The sequence below is a fragment of the Camelus dromedarius genome, chromosome 5 (assembly GCF_036321535.1).
Source record: "Camelus dromedarius isolate mCamDro1 chromosome 5, mCamDro1.pat, whole genome shotgun sequence".
NCBI lineage: Eukaryota > Metazoa > Chordata > Mammalia > Artiodactyla > Camelidae > Camelus > Camelus dromedarius.
In genome coordinates this window covers 85,038,427-85,055,642 of record NC_087440.1, presented here as the reverse complement: position 1 = coordinate 85,055,642, position 17,216 = coordinate 85,038,427, and the positions used below count along the sequence as shown (strand labels likewise).

The window sequence follows — 17,216 nt, the reverse complement described above, 5'->3', positions numbered from 1 at the left end:
ATTTTCCCAGACCATCCCACCCCTTCTTTCTGGGGTGGGTTCCAGCAGAGCTGTCCGCAGCATGAAATACTAAGGGAGCGGTGAGTGTGAGGATGGGGAGATAAATAAGGAAGTGCTGAGCGAGGAGCCCTTGATTCAGAAAGACAGGCCGCCACTCTGAGCCCCTCACTTTCTCCCACTCCCCTCCCCAATACTCTTTCTTCACTCCTCCTCCAAGTCCCCAGTGCCCCTGATAGCCTGCATCTCTTCTGCCCCCAGCCAGCGTCCATGACACACACCTCTCCCACACACACAGCCCCCTCTCAATCTCTGTGGGGCTCCCCTAGTGAATTTCAGAGGTGGCTCATGCCTCTTCCCTCTACAGCTGGCCCTGGAAACCTACCGAGATGCTGATGCCAGCCCTGGACCAAAGGGTGGCACCTGCCGTCTCTGCCACCATGCAACCAGTCCTCTTACAGAGGCTCAAAGGAACTAAATGATTCATCCCGGGTCACACAGCTGGACACAGCAGGAACAGCAGGTGACACACAGGACTGCCTGGGCTGGGTAGGGCCGTCTGGCATCTGCCTGGCTTCTGGCAACTTTGTGAAAGGCAACTTCCTGCCCCAAGTCCCCGCCCCTCCCAGACCTGCTGCCTGCGCCACCCAGAGCCTCCTTCCTCCTATGCGGACAGAGATCAGGCTCAGGGGCACACAGCCTGCGGGAGCCCCAAAGCCAAGGAGGTTCTGCCGCGTCAGCAGGGCGTGGCCGCCACCACAGCCAGAATTGAAGGTAGGAGGGGTTGGGGGGGCAGCTGTCCACCAGCCTCCAGGCCGCTGGGCTGCAGGGGCCACGCTTGGCAATAGCCTGGGTATGTGCTGTTGCTCATTCAGTGTGAGAGCTGGGAGGGGCAGCTGGGCTTGGAGGGAGGCCATTATACAGATGGGGAAACTGAGGCACGGGGAGGAGGAGAAATTCTCAGGAGGTAGGAAAGGCAGGCCTCACCTCACCATAGCCTAGGTCTCCAAGCAGATGCAGAGTCCTGGGGGAAATGCCCATTCAGCCAGCTCAAGGGAAAGAGTCACAGTTCTGAAGCCACACTATGGAACTGGAGAGTCAGGAGGGAAGGGGGCAAGGGAGCCCTCCCCTCTCTGAGCTCATTTCTGTTTCTGTATAAGGGGAGGTACCTCCTCCCCTCACAAGGGTACTGAGAACACTGAATGAGGCCTGCAGGGAAGCCCCTGGAATGTCCCCCACCCAGCCACCGCCCACCCTGAAAGACACCAGGGAGACCCACTGGCACAGGGTCTGCAATATCATAAAGGGCTTCCTGTGTGCTCTCAACACTGGGCTCTGAGCTTACCTGCAACTGCTGTGTTTAATCCTAGCAGCAGGCCGGTGAGGTAGGAACTGTCAATATCCCCATTTTACAGATGCAGAAACTGAGGCATGGAAAGGTTAACCAGCTTGCCTTACACCTCACAGCCAATGAATGGGGGCACTGGGTTCCCTGGTCTGAACCTGTGTGCTAGACAGACCTGCAGGCTGTTCACCTGGCAGAGTCCCCCAGCTGGGACCAGAGGAAAACAGGAGGGACAGGGATGCAGTCGTCCACTCACTCAACAAACGCCTACAGAGTGCACACTGCATGCCAAGTGGGCGTGCGGGCGTCGCGCACAGTGTGATGCTGTCTGCCTTAGGTTGTTTAAAAAAGGGCCCTTTTTAAAACAAGTAAGGCCCTACTGGCCTCAGACCCTGCACCCCCCCCCCAACCACCACCAGTGTTCCTAGGGGCTTGCGATCGCCCTTGGATGGGGCCATAGTCCTGAGGAAAATCCAAGCCATTTTTGGATTACCTTAGTCTGCCAGGAGCTACATCCAAGGGAAACAGAAATGGGCCTGAGGCTGGCGAAGAATTGAGCCTCCTCTGATCTGCCCAGAGAAGCCTGAAGACAGGGCTGAACAGCAGGCTATGCAAATCAAAGTAAAGAGCCTACTGTGTGCCAGGCACCTTACAGAAGGGATTTTGTGTAACCCTGACAACCATGCTAAGAAGTTTGACTTCTAAAGCCCAATGATGCAAATGAAAATATACCTTCTGGTTCAGAGAGATGAAGCATCTTGCTTGAGGCCACACAGCTTTACAGATTTACTCTCTGACCCTGGCCTGTGCTCACAGCCGCCTGTGCCCATGGCCGCCTGTGTCAGCCTTAAGTGGCTGTGACAGCATCGCTCAGGCCCTATCTTCTTTCCAGGGATGTTGAGAGAGTTTTTGTATCTGAGGTTGCCTTGCTGACTTCAGATGGGCAGCCTTTCCACTCTGGGCCTTAGTTTCTCCATCTGCCAATTGGACTCATAACCCACTCCCCCACCCCGCATCTTCAGCAGTGGGCATTTCGAGATGGCTCAGTAAATGGTAGTTCTTGCTACCTGTGGGGCAGCCGCCGAGAAATCCCCAGCAGGAGTGCAGGCCAGCAAGTCCTGCCATCCCAAAGACTGCCTGAGTCACACGCCACCCCACCTTGGATTCAGGATGCTGTGGTTTATGAGCTGGACACAAAGACTCCTTTGGCGTTAGGAGCAGAGGGCTGCGTGCCGCCCAGGAAGAGCACATACAGGCAGCGTGGGCAGGCGGCTCAGTGTCCAGCCCATGGACTTAGTCCTTGTTTGCTCCTCCGATAACTGAGGTGACCTTGGTTAATATTCACCAGCAGCCTCCCCCATCGTACCTCTGGATCCACTGCTTAAATACAGGTGAGGACAAGGCTCTGTCTCCTCAGCCTTGGTCACCAGCCCCAACCTGGGACAGTGAATCGTAAGTATGCCTTCCACTGGCGAGCGCCTCCCCAGAGGCCTGTGGGTCCCTGCGCTGCCTGGGATGCAGAGGGGTTGGAGTGGGCTGGGGCTGGGCCTCCTGTTGTCATAGTAACAGCAGCCCTGGAGGGTCCTTTCCCCTAAGGCTGTCTAGGACCTCCCCAGTACCTACTGGTGACTAAACTGGCCCTCTGTAAGCGGGAGTGGAAGTTGGGGGCTGGCTCTGGTGTCCTGGGACCCAGGAAGGAGCCTGTTTCTGCTGACACAGCTCCTGAGTCTTTCCTGTGGGTCGTATCCTGTAGACTTCACCACCCCGGCTGCTGCTCAGGTATGAATCTTTTTCCACTTCTACTGATGAGAAAGGTACGGCTCAGAGAGGGCCAGTGAGGAGCCCAGGCTGACGCAGGGACCTGGCCGGACCAGAAGCCCAGAGTCTCAGTGGCTTAGGAGGCCTCCATCCTCTGCAGGTATGCCCAAAACAGCATCAGGCCAGGTCTCAGCCTGGAGGTGCCAAAGTGGGCCCCCCTGTACACAGTGGGCCTCTGGCACCTCCATCCGCAGTGGACAATGGGAAGCCAGAGAGGGCCACCATCCTCGGGGTGTTCCTGAGCCCTCATGCTGGCCAGGCAGCTTCTATTTAAGCCTCACAGCAACCTTCTGAAGTGGCTACCGCGCTCTTCCCATTTTACAGATGAGGAAGTCGGGGACAGGGAGGTTCAGCACTTGTCCCAAATTTCACACCATCCAGGATTCAAACTCAGGCCGCCTAGCTCTGGAACCCACATTCCTGATCACATTTCTGGGATCTCAGGCACCAGGTGGAGACTGGGAAGCCTGGGCTGGCCTGGAGGGCCTTCTGATGCTGGGCAACCCTGGACAGTTGCTTAACTTCTCTGTCCTTTTGGGCAAAGCACAGATAACCTATGCCCTCCTGCCCCTACCCTACCCCTACCCCTACCTGCCTTAATCTCTGGAGTTTAGGAAGGATAGGACTTTTCCATCATTGGTTTTTGGAGGTGGGGCCTATAAAGATGACTGAGGCCAAGGCAACCAGACTCCCCGAGAGTGCTCTGAAAGAGCCCCAGTATCAGTAACAGTGATGCCTCCTGCGAGCAGATGGTGTGCCAGGCATTTCATGGCACTCAGTGCCTATTTCATTTGCATAAGAGCTCCATGAAGAAGTACACTTTTATCATCTCTGGGAAACTGAGGTTCAGAGAGGTTAAGTAACTTGTCCAAGGTCACACAGCTGATAGCAAATTGAACTTGAGTAGCCTGCCTCAAAGCTTCTGATCTTAGCCACAAACTGATGCTCCCCCTCTTCATTTGGCCGGGCCACTTCTGAGATTTTCTGTTTCAAGGCCTCTTACTTCAGCTTTGTATACAAAGAAGGGTTAAATGTCAGGCTCAGGAATCAAAATGCCAAGGATTAAATCCACTTCTATAAGCAACCAGCTCTGTGGGTTTCAGTAAGTTACTTAACCTCTGTAGGCCTCAATTTCTCTATCTATGAAGTGGGGCTAATAATCATTCCCACCTCATAGGGCAGGCTTTGAGAGATTAGATGAGACGGTGTATGTCTGTGTCCTGCTGTTTCCTAAGTGTGAGGATGACGATGGGGACACTGATGCTAATGTTTGCTAGGAATCGGGTGTGGCAGCTAATAGGTGATAAATCAAGACTTGGAGACGAGGACTGAACATTTTTCAAACTCAGAGGCTATTCTTTGCTGAGCAGGGATTCCCCTCTCTGGTCCCAGGCAGTTTGGCAACTGGCAGAGAAGGAATCTGCCAGTTCTCACACCCAAACCCTACCTGTGCGCAGGTATGGGGAGGGCTTCCACATCCAGGAGATGTCCGCCCCGCCATCACCTTGTTGATTGCTCATATCTGCCCACCAGAGATTCTTTTCCCCACTTGACAGGAATCCGGGGCTCAAAGAAGTGAAGTCTCTTGCCCAATGCCACTTGCCCATAAGCGGCGGGGCTGGGTCCAACCTGGGCTCATTTAGGGCCAGGTTGCAGCAGGTTGTGACCTTACGGCACAGTTATTTTCCTGGACCCCACTGGGTCGCTCTTCATGGCTCATTTTGTGTCCAAGGGGGCAGTGGCGTGAGATTAGGCAAAGACATGGTCCCCGTCGCTCTCCCCTACCTGCCCTGACTCTGGAAATGTCCCTGTGACATCTGCACTCTTTTGGCTTCAAGTTTGGGCCAAAACTCTGGGCGCTTCACCATTTATTCCTCATCTCCGGCTGGCTCCCCTGCACTAGAACTTGAGGGGTGCAGGGTCCTGCCTTTGGTAGAAGGGCGAGGAGGGAGCAAAAGCCTTGGGCCCCTGAAGGAACAGGCTGGGAAGCAAAACAAAGCCAACATGGCTCAAGGCTAACAGCCGAGTCCCTGGGGGTCCAATTCTGACATTCAGCATCTAAGATCTGAGGACATATGGTCCCTGTCTGGTGGTGGGAAAGCCTAGGCTTGGTCCAGCCAGCTTTGTCCCTGACTCCCGGTGTGGCCCTGGCAAGGACTAACCTGCTCCTGGCCTCAGACCATTTATGGTAAAAGAAGGAAACCAGAGGAGGTGACGTGACCTCCAGGCAGATGAACTGGGGTTGGGGGGGTCAGGGAAACATGTCCTCATGCAAGCTGTAGCCCCTCTTCACTCGGGCCCCACACCAGCAGCCCTCTCAGTGGGAGGGCAACTCACCCCTTCACCCCTCACCCAAGGGAAGTCTCAGCCCATTTTGTTCCACCAAACTCGGATACCCAGCTAATCAAGAGTCCAGTGTTAGTACACAAAGACCTCATTTAGGTCTTTCCCTACCTCCATTTACACAGCTGGGGAGAGCAAGGCCCAGGACAAGAAGATGCTTGCCCAAAGCCAGGTCGAGAGACATGGTCCTGTCAGGGCCAGAAGCCACAGCCTCCAGCCAGGAGACCACTCAGCACATCTAGTATCCCCACCCTGCCGAGGCCCAAATCCCTCATGATCTCTGAGCCCTGCAAAGTGGGGAATTTCCATAAACCATGGAGGACCGCACCAAAATCCAGTAAGGAAGTAAAGAGAAACCCAAGGGAGATGGAAATATACAGAACTAATTTTGGCCCCATCTTCAGCTCTAAAACCATTGGCTAGTTTAAGAAAAATCCAGACAGGTATTATGTAATGTGTAGTCTGCTCTACTTGGATTATTTAGAGGCATGAAGGCCAGAAAAAAGGTGATGGAAAGAAACTAGTTTTGTACTTTGTCTTGTTGTTTTATTGGAAAGAAACTTTTAAAAATCCAAGGGGGTAGATGAAGCCCAGCATTTTTTTTCTTTTTTTTTTATTGAATTAGAGTCAGTTTACAATGTTGTGTTAATTTCTGTTAATCACAGCATAGTGATTCAGTTATACATACATTATATATATATATATATATATATATATACACACACACACATATATATATATACTCTTTTTCATATTCTTTTTCATTATAGTCTGTTATAAGATATTGAACACAGTTCCCTGTGCTACACAGTAGGACCTTGTTGTTTATCTATTTTATATATCGCAGTTAGTATCTGCAAACTCCCTCTCCCCATTGGTAATGACAAGTTTGTTTTCTATGTCTGTGAGTCTGAAACTCAGCATTTCTTATTTCCAACTTCTTCCCTTCAGGTTTTCATATGCCAAGTTCAAGGGCTCCTTGGCCTTTGTGTTTTATTAAAATGATGCTTTTAGTCACGCGACTAACAGCTAACAGCAGACACACATGCTCCTCTGCTCGGATCCCTGGTTCCCCATCTGGGAAGAGAGCTCCTTGTATGTAGGCCGTCTCAGCCCGGTGGCCCAAGGCCAGGGTCTCTCTGGAGTAGAGGGAGCTCAGTGGGGCAGAGCCGGCCCTGTGTTGCTGTGGGTGACACTGACCTTGAACATCACTAGACAGAGACCGATCTTGCTGGTTCAGCCACAGGCCTTGCCACTCCCGACTATCGCCCCCACCCCCAGCCACAGGACTCCTCTCCCTCCCCGGCCGTTGTCTGAAGGCTTCTAGTTTGCAACACTACCAGCCTCCCCCTCTGTAATGTGCTCTCTCAGATGCCTTCAATGCAGGTTTTTCGTGTCCATCCTTATTTCATTAAATTCTCCCAACAACCTCACTTTCTGTATGTGACAAAATGAGGACTAGACAGACTAAATGACTTGGCCTAGGTCACAGCGCTGACGGCGGCTGAGACCCGGATTAGAACACAGGCACGTCTGAAAAGAAAAGAGATGCTTTAGCAACTCTTACCCACCTTCTCACATGCGCACACACAAACCCCACTTTACTGGAGGGACCAGTACCTCTAACACCCACGTCCACGGTGGGCGCAGAGCTGGGACACAGGTGGCAATCAGGATGGGCAGCTGAGCTCACTGCTGAGAACTCAGCCCATTAATACGGGGAGACCACAGACCCTAGCTCAGGAAAATCTACAAGGGGCTGAGGCTCACTGTGAGTGGGGAGTGGGTCCAGCCCCTCAGCGGGGTTTCCCCGCGGCTCTCTGTGTCCTGGCTGTGTGTCACTGGGCAAGACCCTTCCCACTCTGGGCAGCAGCCTCTCTGTCCGCTAAATAACAGGGTTCAGTGGAGGCCCTCCGAGGGCTGTTCCAGGTCCAGTCACCCCTGAGCCGGGTCTGGCCCACTTCCTGGGTGATCGTGAGCACGTACATTGCCCTTCCTGTGCCTCAGGTTCCTCTTTTGTAAAATAGGGGCTGTGGCCCTTACACCTCGGGGTCATTGCAGCCGTTAGCGGAGCCGTCCAGCGCGTGGACCCCAGACCCAGACTCCCGGGCAGGCGATTCTGGTCCTGCCACTGTGCTGCTCTGTAACCTGGGACAAGTGGCTGTACCTCTAGGGGCTCTGGTCTCCTCACCTGTAAAGCCGTGAGGGTCATAGGACCTACCTCCTAGGCCTGTTAGCAGAGTGTGGCGCAACAGGGCCGGAAAGTGCTTAGCACGGCACTTGGCACCTGGTGAGCGCTGTAGTGTCTTTGCCAGGGTTCTGAGTGTTTCAGGGATGACGAAGGAGGACAGTTCATGGCACAGGCCTGGCACATAGTGGATGCTCAATAAATTGTAGTTGCTTTCCCATGATTGTCGATCAGTGGCTGAGGAACTCATTGAGTGGCCTGACTGGGGCGTGGCCCCCTTCTCTCTCTTGCAGGACAATGGCATCCTCCACCACGCGGGGCCTCCTCCTTTTGGCAGGCCTGTGCTGCCTGGTCCCCATCTCCCTGGCTGAGGGTCTCCAGGGACACGCTGTCCAGGAGACAGATGCACCCAATCAGGATCGTGAGCACCACATGGAAGCAGCCTGCCACAAGATTGCCCCCAACCTGGCCGACTTCGCCTTCAGCTTGTACCGCCAGGTGGCCAGCGGATCCACCACCACCAACATCTTCTTCTCCCCAGTGAGCATCGCTATAGCCTTTGCAATGCTCTCCCTGGGGGCCAAGGGTGACACTCACACCGAGATCCTGAACGGCCTAGATTTCAACCTCACTGAGATAACAGAGGCTGAGATCCACGAAGGCTTCCAGCATCTCCTCCACACCCTCAACCAGCCAGACAACCAGCTGCAACTGACCACTGGCAACGGTCTGTTCATCAACGAGACCGCAAAGCTAGTGAGCAAGTTTTTGGAAGATATCAAGAAATTGTACCACTCCGAAGCATTCTCCATCAACTTCATGGACACTGAAGCGGCCAAGAAACAGATCAACGATTATGTAGAGAAGGGAACCCAAGGGAAAATTGTGGATTTGGTACAGGATCTTGACAAAGACACTGTTTTTGCTCTGGTGAATTACATATTCTTTAAAGGTAAGGTTGCACAACCAGCCTGAGCTTGTTCCCACAGAAATACCCAAAAGATTCTCAAACACTCAGTTCTTAACCTTCCTGGCAGGGCAGCATGGGATACAGCCATGCATCTGTTCAGTTCTCTACACACGATCAATAGAACTTTCCGTGGTCCAATAAGGTTATGGAACTGTAGACAGAATAGTCAAATCTTTATCGTCTCTGCAGGACTTTTCAGAGCCTTAAGTGTCCTAGTGTGTATTGCACCTCCTACCAGCAAGTGATGTATAATATGCAATGTCTCCCAAAATAGAGAGCCAGAAAGATCAATTTTGGCAGAGTGTACAAAGGGAAGGGAACAGGATTTCACAGAACACACATCTGACAGCTCTAGTGAGGAGGAAATAGTGATCGATTTGGAGTTAGAAAGACCAATATTCGAATGCTTTCTCTACCGCTTATTGGCTGTTTGTCTATGGACACGTCATTTTACCTCTTCGAGGTTCTAGTTTCCCGTCTGTAATATGGACATCATAAGACCCTTGTCGGCAGGTTTCTGGAAGGAGTAAACAACTCACAAAGGTCATAGGACTATATGCTCACACAGCAGGTGCTCAACTAAACTGCAACCTCTGCCTGCCTTCCTCCCTCTGAGTGATGAGTATGTCAGAAACCTTGGGCCCCATTCTAAGGAGTTCAATAGGTCCACGGAGATGGCCTGGGGGAGGGAAGGTGAATATCTAGGCCAGGGGCTGCCTCCTTCACACTGTCAGCTCATTGTTCTCGAGGGAGAACAGTGTGGCGGAGAGCGCCGAGGCCGGGGTCAGCACCTGCCCGGTCCCAGCTCTGCGGTGGGACTTCAGGTGGGTCTCGTCCCCTCCCCAGCCTCAGTCTCCTCCTCCCATCAAATGGGAAACCTGGGCCCTGAGATCCCTGAGGCAGCCTCCCACTCTGACTCAGCAGGATGGTGACCTTCTCCAGTTGGAGCAGAGGGCGCCCTGCCTGGGCATCTGCATTTCTCGTGTTGGTCCAGGCAAAAGCCATTAGAGCAGGAACAAGAGTGGATTCCCTGAATAACAAGCCCCGCCAATCACCAAGGATCAGGGAGACTCAGACAAGGAGGTGCCGTGTATGACTGGTGCCAATAATTTTCCTTTAGAATTTCCCAAGCTACCCCCAAGTAAGTAAGTGTGAAATACAACTCGAGATCCTTACTCTGCACAGACAGATTGGCACCCTCAGCCTCCACATTATAGAAATTCTGAATCCTACTCTGGTCTTCAACGACCCTCCCAAAAGTCCTTTCTGTAGACTGATCATTCATTTGAGCCCCATTTTATAGGTAGTGAAACTGAGGCTCGGAGACAAGTGTCTGGCCAAGAGGCTCAGGGCTCCTTTGTTCTACGACTTTTATTAAACCTTCTCCCATCCCTGGCTGATGTCTGCCACCCCTTCCCTCCAGGCAAATGGGAGAAGCCCTTCGATGCGGAGCGCACCACAGAGGAGGACTTCCACGTGGACGCGGAGACCACGGTGAAGGTGCCCATGATGAGCCGCCTGGGCATGTTCGACCTCCACTACTGCGACACGCTCGCCAGCTGGGTGCTGCTGATGGACTACGTGGGCAATGCCACCGCCTTCTTCATCCTGCCCGACGAGGGGAAACTCCAGCACCTGGAGGACACGCTCACCAAGGAAATCCTCTCCAAGTTCCTGGAAAAGAGATACCCAAGGTGACTTCCCAAACCGGAGGGTGCCCGGGAAGCTGCCACATCGGGTCCAGCCAGAGGGTGAGGGGGTGGATCCACGTCCCACGGCCACAGCTGCTGTGCAAGACGCAGTGTTCCCAACAGAGGGCAGCATCGTCCGGGTAGCACCAGCCCAGCTCCATAAGAGGGACAGTGCCCAGGGCCGAGGAAGCAAAAGTCCTGACCTTGAGGACTTCCTCCCACCGTGGACACTGCCCCTTCCTGGGGACCAGTGCCCAGTGAGGGTAAGCAACGCCAATACGTGTCATGGACGAATCCAGAAGGAAGAGGTGGGCTTCCTGGCAAAGGTGGCAGTTGAGTGTGGAGTTACAGGATACAAAGTCCACAGCAAGTTGGGGGGAAACCTGCTCAGAGAGGCGGGAAAAGCAAAGACCCAGAGTGGGAAAGTCCAGGACGTGATGGGGTTCCTCTGTCACTAGATGGCTGTGGTTTGACCACACCCCCGTCATGCGTCCCATGTTAATGCACATCTCTGTGTTCGTAAATCTGCCCACGTCCAGGTGAACTACTTTATCACGTCCACCATAAAACAAAAATGAAAATACAGAGAAGTATAAGGGCAAAAAGCAAATAGAAGTTCTCATACTTCCCCCTGACCCCAGTTCCGTGCCCATGTTCCCGGTGGCTGAGTTGAGAGCAGAGAACAAAGTGGCGCTGGGTCCAGACCGGGTCAAATGAGGCCTGAGTGCCAGTCAGCACACACAGCAGACCCTGTCGGGGCCACGCTTTGTCCCCATGGAAAACGAGAGCTGAGCTCCCAGCCCCGCGCACCCACTCATCGTTCACTGAACTGATGCCACTAAGGACCTGCCACCACGCCCCACGGATCCCTGGGATCCTGGCCCCGGAGGAGTCCCAGTCTGGGGGGGGTGTGGTGGCCAAACCCTGGAGGGAAGTAGTGTGCATGGTCCTCCTGGAGGACACCCTGGATCCTCCCAGAGGCCTTCTCAGAGGAGGAGACATTAGAGAGGCTTTGCAGGACAAGACGATCCCTGTGATTCTAACACTCTCTGACCCTGGATGTGGAGGACTGAAAGCGGAATAAACCAAGGCTGACTTCGCCTGCTCGCATGAGCAGGGGGACGGGGTGCCAAGAGGGAGGGACAACCGGAAAGGGAAACATTTCAATTCCGTGACAGTCTTTTGTTTTCTAATCATTTTGACAGTTCTGCCAATTTACGTTTTCCCAAACTGTCCATTTCTGGAACCTACAATCTGCAGACTCTCCTGGGCAAACTGGGCATCACCAAGGTCTTTAGCAATGGGGCTGACCTCTCCGGGATCGCTGAGGAAGTGCCCTTGAAGCTGTCCAAGGTGAGTGTGCCCCTGACATCTGCAAGCCAGAATGTGCACGGGGGCTGCAGCTCAGGGAGGAGGCTGAGGAAGGGACGGAGGGTCACAAACACACCTGCAGACTGAGGTCCCTGAGGAACACCATTGCTCCACCAGGATTGGAATGTGGTCAGATGATGGGGGGAAGAGGTGGCCTCACGCCCTCCTCTGAGTTTGTGTCACTCACCCTCTGCCTCATCCTTGGCTGCGGTCTTCCTCTCTTTGTGTCCCAGTAAACCCCTATTTGCAGAGAGAGGCTCAGGGCTCAGGGACTGCAAAGGACTGTTAACCTGCATCTGTGACACTAGGAGTTATTGGCAAATGACCGAGTCTGAGTTACGGAGCGATTTCAACTAAGGATGCCATTTACTCAGGACACTTAAAGGTGCCCAAAGGAGCAACTGCAATTCAATGCCTGGCTGTGACCTGGAGTGCCTGGGTGGGGCTGGGGTGCTGTGAAGTCCCCATCAAAGTCCTGGTCCCCAAGGAGCTTAAAATGTGGTGCTATAAACAAGAGATGAGCCAAGGGGACAAAATGCAAGAAAATCTACCTCCCGAGGTGGTGGGTTGCTTCCTGGGGACGCTGAGGAGGGTGATGGGGGAAGAGGTAGGGGTGCAGTGTGGGCTCAGACAGAGGCCTTGAGGAGGATGCCTTTGTGTCCCTTGCTCGGAGGGGAGGACAGGGCTAGGGAAAGATAGGCCAGATGGGGAGAGAGGCATGAGTGGGCCAGGATCTCCTCTCCAGGCCCTGCTCCCTGGCCTGGGTGAGGGCCAGGCAGCCTGTTTCTACTCAGATCGGACTCCTGGGCTCTTTCCTTTGCAGGCAGTGCACAAGGCCGTGCTGACTATCGATGAGAAAGGAACAGAAGCTGCAGGAGCCACTATTCTGGAGGCCATCCCCATGTCGCTGCCCCCAGATGTCAGCTACAACAGGCCCTTCATCGCCATCATCCATGATAACACCACCAAGGCTCCTCTCTTCGTGGGGAAGGTGGTGAATCCCACCCAGAAATAACTGCCTCTCTGGGTTCAGCCCTCCCCTCCCAAGCCAGTACCCTCCCCCCATGGCATTAAAGAATGACTGACCCAGCCCCAGCTGAAGTGTGGCGTGCAGATCTCTCATCCTCTTGTGTCTGAGTCTCCCTTTACATCCCCGGGATGTGTGTGGAACCTGGACCACGGCAGTCTTTCCTGTGTCCACTGCGTTAGTGCCTATTAGCATTTACACCGCCCAGTCCTGGGCCAGGCGAGGGTGAAATGTGGGCTGTAACCCACCACTTACTGACTCTTCCCCCATCTTTACGGAAACGTGCCGGGCTCTCCAGTCTCCTCTGGGAATCCCCAAGGGGAAATCGCACAGGCTTAGAATCCAGCCCGCAGCCCCCACCTTCATCATGTGTCCAGCAAGTCCTCCTGCTAAGCACCGCCCCCTGCAGTGCTCACTGCGCTCCCTGCCCCCTGAGACTCTCCCCCCCCTCCGCCACACACATACACAGGGCTGCCAGCTGCTCTCAGAGCCTTCAGCTCAGACGGGGACATTGAGCTGCCACGTCTCCAGCAGCAGGAGGGGGAGACCAGGTCCCCTCTCGCCCCACCTTGTCGCCTGTGCCAAGCTTGGGTCCTGGTTGCTCACAGGTCATTTACCAAAGACAAAGGAAAGGTTAAGAGACATGCTGCTACGGTGGGCCACACAGACGAGAGGTGCCCGTGTGAGCGCTGGGGTGCATGTGCAGGGCCTTTTATGGGGAAGGGGCTGGCAAACACAGGGCTTGTGTGATCAGCTCTGGAACAGATTTTGGTTGGCTCTAAGATGGAGACATGGGGTTGAAGCAGACCAGTTGGTCAGGAGTGTTTCATTGTGTGTTTAGACATTACCCAGGGCAGTTACTCCTGCTAGGATCAGAAAGGAATGAACTTTACCTTCCAAAGAGGAGCAGGTGGACGCCTAAGGGCTGGAAATTTGGGGGTCGCAGGGCCTTGGTGGGCCCCAGTTGGCTCCACAGCTCTGACTGTTTATTCTGGGACCCTTTCCAAAGGGGCTGGCCTGGGGACACATACTTCTGTCTTTGTCACTCCGTCTCTGCCCCAGGACCCTCAAACCTACAACTCCTAGGAGCAGGTCTCGTCCCCTCGATGAAGAGAAGATTTTGGGGTCTCAGCCTGTATCACCTGTTCCAACTCATCCAGGATGTCAGACCCTCAAGGCCACTTACCTTATGCCCTCTTGTCTTCCCTAATCATGTGGTCAAGGTGCCCTGGATGGTTCTGAAAAGTTGTTAGAAGGATTCCTTAGTCATAGGAGTGGAAGTCCAGCAGACCATCCACTCCCAGCGCCCCGCCTGCCCTCCCTTGGCTAAGCCCTGCCGGGGCCGCATTTCAACCTGTCTTCTGGCCGCCCCGCGGCCCTCCCTGCGGTCTTTGGAGGAAACCACAGCTCCTGTGCCACAGCCAGAGGCTGTCCCAGGAGCAGCCCTTTTCAGAAAGGGCCGTGTGACTCCTTCCATCCTCCAAGCCCTGCTGGAGGGCTACTGCAGTGAGAGGCCAGGCTGGAGCCCCAGCCGGAAGGACCCAGCGCCCTGAACACTAGTGAGAATGTGTCTGCTCTGTGGCAGGCTGCCCCATCCCACACAAATCTAGCAGTCACCATCCAGCCTCTCACTGGGATGAATGTACGCCTAAAGAACTAAGTTGAGTCATATCCAGTTTACACCATTTAGGTCCAAATGGCCACATCAGTGCAATTTCACATAATTTAACATAATGGAGAAAGGTTGGGCTGTTTGCCATATACATCTCATATCCTCTTGAGTTTTCTCTGCCTAGAGACTCCCAACTTCGACAAATTCCATTAATGACACGAACGTTGTCCAGCACCTAGAATGATGCCGGACCTAAGGGTCTGAAGACCTGGATCGAGTTCACACTCTGCCACTTTCCAGCTGTGTGACTTTAGCGAAGTTGCCAAACCTCTCTGATCCTCAATAGTCTCATCGTGGTTCTAAGATCTACCTTGAGTTGGTGTGAGGTTCACATCAGAGTGTTCAAAAAGCTTTTAAAGGCCAGCAGAGGAGGACGCCAATGTGAGGGACTATGTCGGTTGCATCTACGAGCTCCTTCTCTAAGCCTGGCCCCCTGGGAGGGGCCATTCAGGTATTTTCTCACTTAATCCTCACAGCAGCCCTGTGATGTTGGGAGCGGAGCTGCTCTGCTCTTACACGCACCATGTTCTACAGATGAAGAAACTGAGGCTCAGAGAGGCTGGTTGCCTTGTTCAAGGTCACGGAGCTGGTAAGTGGCAGATGCTGGCTTCAGAGGCTCTACTTGTTCCTCCGAACCTCACCACATCACACCAGATGGGCCACGCTGGACTTAGGCAAAGCGAACTTCCTCCTTCAAGTGTGAGGAACACTGGGAGCCCACAGCACACGCCTGGGATGCCTCCACAAGAAAAACTGCCCCCCTGATCTGCTGGAGCTCTTCCTGCCCAAGCTTCAAGTGTTCACAGCCTTGAGCAAGCAACATTGCATACTCCCCCAACACTGGCGTTCCATGGCGGTAATGGGACAGATGCCGAGACCTCTTGGAATTCCTGAGAGTCCAGGGAATTCACCTAAGATACCATCATTTCATGTCGAAGCGTTAGAGCAGGTGGATAGCTAGATATGAGTAGAGAAAGGGGATGCAGGACAAATGGCAGGAACTGAGCAAACAGGAGGGACACATGCCAAATGCAGGAGACCCTATACTGTGTAAACAACAGGGGTCCCTGGGCAGAGAAAGAAATGCAGGAACCTCTGGGCTGATAATGCAGTAACACATTTTGGGGTGACATGTGGCCTGGAGGCCAACAAAGAAAGATGGGAAAAGGCAGGAATCTTCAGTGTCCAAGTGTAACCTTTTTCTCATTATGCCTTCATTTCAATAAAATTAGCCTTGCAGATTAGAAGTACCCATCATGCACTGATGCCATGACACTACCAATGCAAACTAAATAAGGACAAAAATCCTCCCTTCAAGAAGGTGAAGTTGGGATGAAAATCAAAGGATACGACCCCAAACCCTTCCCTCCCCAGTGGATACTCCGTCCATTCATTTTTACCCTCTGTGTAACCAGTTTGCTAAAGAAACTCAGGGCAGCTGCTCACCTGAGCCTGCCCGCGCTCCCCTTGAGAGTGTATAGACAGATTGGAGGGAGACACACAGGCAGGCTCCGGACTCAGGCAGAGACAATGGAGGAAGTGATATTTACACCTCCCTGTAAATTTGCAGGAAAAAGACATACGAATTACCATATTAAAGCATAAATAAATGGCCCTTTGAGGTTAAGTGCAAACTCTGCCTTGACTGGTGGGGCCATCTAAGCTTCATTCATAAAAAGAGGGCAAAGGTCAGGGGTACTTCTGGCTTCTCACACATGTGCACTAATTCAGAAATGGAAGATGCTGATTACATGTCGATCTCCCTCCCAGGAGCTCACTTGACCCTCTCCACAAGCCCGTGGGTTGGACATTATTTTATTAGCTCAACAAGAAAAAGAAAACCTTTACTGGGTACCTGCAATATCCTGGGAATAGGAAGGAGGCCTAGGTCCCACCTGTAAAGGATGCTGGTCTGTGGCTGTGGACAACGGGTAATGAATGAGGCTGTGATACAGTGATTAATAAGAAGAAATATATATGCGTGGTCATCATCCCTGGCTCTGGTACAGAGACCCTAAAACCCTTGGAATTTCCTAACTGGCGAGCACTAGAAAGTTGTTTTTGTTATGTTAATAAGGTGAATTTTGGAAAGCCCCAGGTCACCTAAGGATGGGAGCTGGTTGCCATGGAAAACCAACCCCTGACCTCTAGGAAGGGAAGAAGGATTGGAGACTGAGTTCAACCGCCACTGGTGATTTAATCAATCATGCCTTTGTAATGAAGCCTCTGAAACAGCCAAGAGAATGGGCTTCAGAGAGCCTCTGGGTTGATGAACACGTGGACTGGGGAGAGTGATGAGCTCAGAGGGAGCTCAGAAGTTCCGCTCAGTTTCCTCTACTTTGGCCTATGCATCTCTTCTATCTGGTTGTTCCTGAGTTAATCTTTTTAATAAACTGGTAATCCAATAAATAGAAGGTTTCTCTGAGTTCTGCGGCCATTCTAGTAAATCAGTTGAACCCAAGGAGGGGGTCATGGGAAACTCCAATCTATAGCCCGTGGGTCAGAAGCACAGGTGACAACCTGGACTTGTGACTGGTGTCTGCAGGAGAGGTGGGGTAGTCTTGCAGCGCTGAGTGTGTGACCTGTGGGATCTGATGTGATCTCCAGGTAGATAGCGTCAGAACTGAACTGTAGGACACACAGCTGGGGCTGGAGAATTTCTTGGTTTGGAGAAACAAAAAAACCCACACTGGAACTTGACACAGAATCATTAGAGGCCCAGCTGGGTGGTGAGTGTGCACCTTCAGATCCCTTCCAGAAGCATCAGGGATGAGCCACAAACATCCACAAGCAT

The 17,216-nt window shown here is 53.1% G+C and overlaps 1 protein-coding gene and 1 long non-coding RNA gene across 7 annotated transcripts in view; one reads left to right on the top strand and one right to left on the bottom strand.

The window, feature by feature from the left end:
- The first annotated feature begins 643 nt into the window (after window positions 1–643).
- On the top strand, window positions 644–12,818 carry SERPINA1 (serpin family A member 1). Of its 3 annotated transcripts, none has more exons than XM_064486224.1 (6): window positions 663–771; window positions 2,691–2,794; window positions 7,985–8,643; window positions 10,085–10,355; window positions 11,558–11,705; window positions 12,547–12,818. In XM_064486224.1, exons 1-6 carry the CDS (start codon window positions 664–666, stop codon window positions 12,736–12,738), a joined length of 1,482 nt encoding a protein of 493 aa, XP_064342294.1. In that variant the 5' UTR covers window position 663; the 3' UTR covers window positions 12,739–12,818. The 3 variants fall into 3 exon arrangements, with proteins under 3 accessions (XP_031310111.1, XP_064342294.1, XP_064342295.1); XM_064486225.1 differs by having other exon boundaries at window positions 674–771; window positions 2,694–2,794; XM_031454251.2 differs by lacking the exon at window positions 2,691–2,794 and having other exon boundaries at window positions 644–771.
- LOC116153604 (uncharacterized) overlaps window positions 10,015–17,216 on the bottom strand; it is a 65,448-nt gene continuing 58,246 nt past the window's right edge. For all 4 annotated transcript variants that reach the window (XR_010381064.1, XR_010381063.1, XR_010381065.1 and 1 more), the window contains one exon: window positions 10,015–10,335. This is a non-coding gene — a long non-coding RNA (uncharacterized LOC116153604). The remainder of the gene's footprint in view (window positions 10,336–17,216) is intronic.

What these genes read in the sequence shown, in the direction of transcription:
- SERPINA1 (XM_064486224.1), top strand. Translation starts at nt 664, where the DNA reads ATGCGGACAGAGATCAGGCTCAGGGGCACACAGCCTGCGGGAGCCCCA. An exon ending in CCAACCTGGGACAGTGAATC is followed by an intron (nt 2,795 to 7,984) that starts GTAAGTATGCCT and finishes TCTCTCTTGCAG; the next exon opens with GACAATGGCATCCTCCACCA. An exon ending in CTGGAAAAGAGATACCCAAG is followed by an intron (nt 10,356 to 11,557) that starts GTGACTTCCCAA and finishes TCATTTTGACAG; the next exon opens with TTCTGCCAATTTACGTTTTC.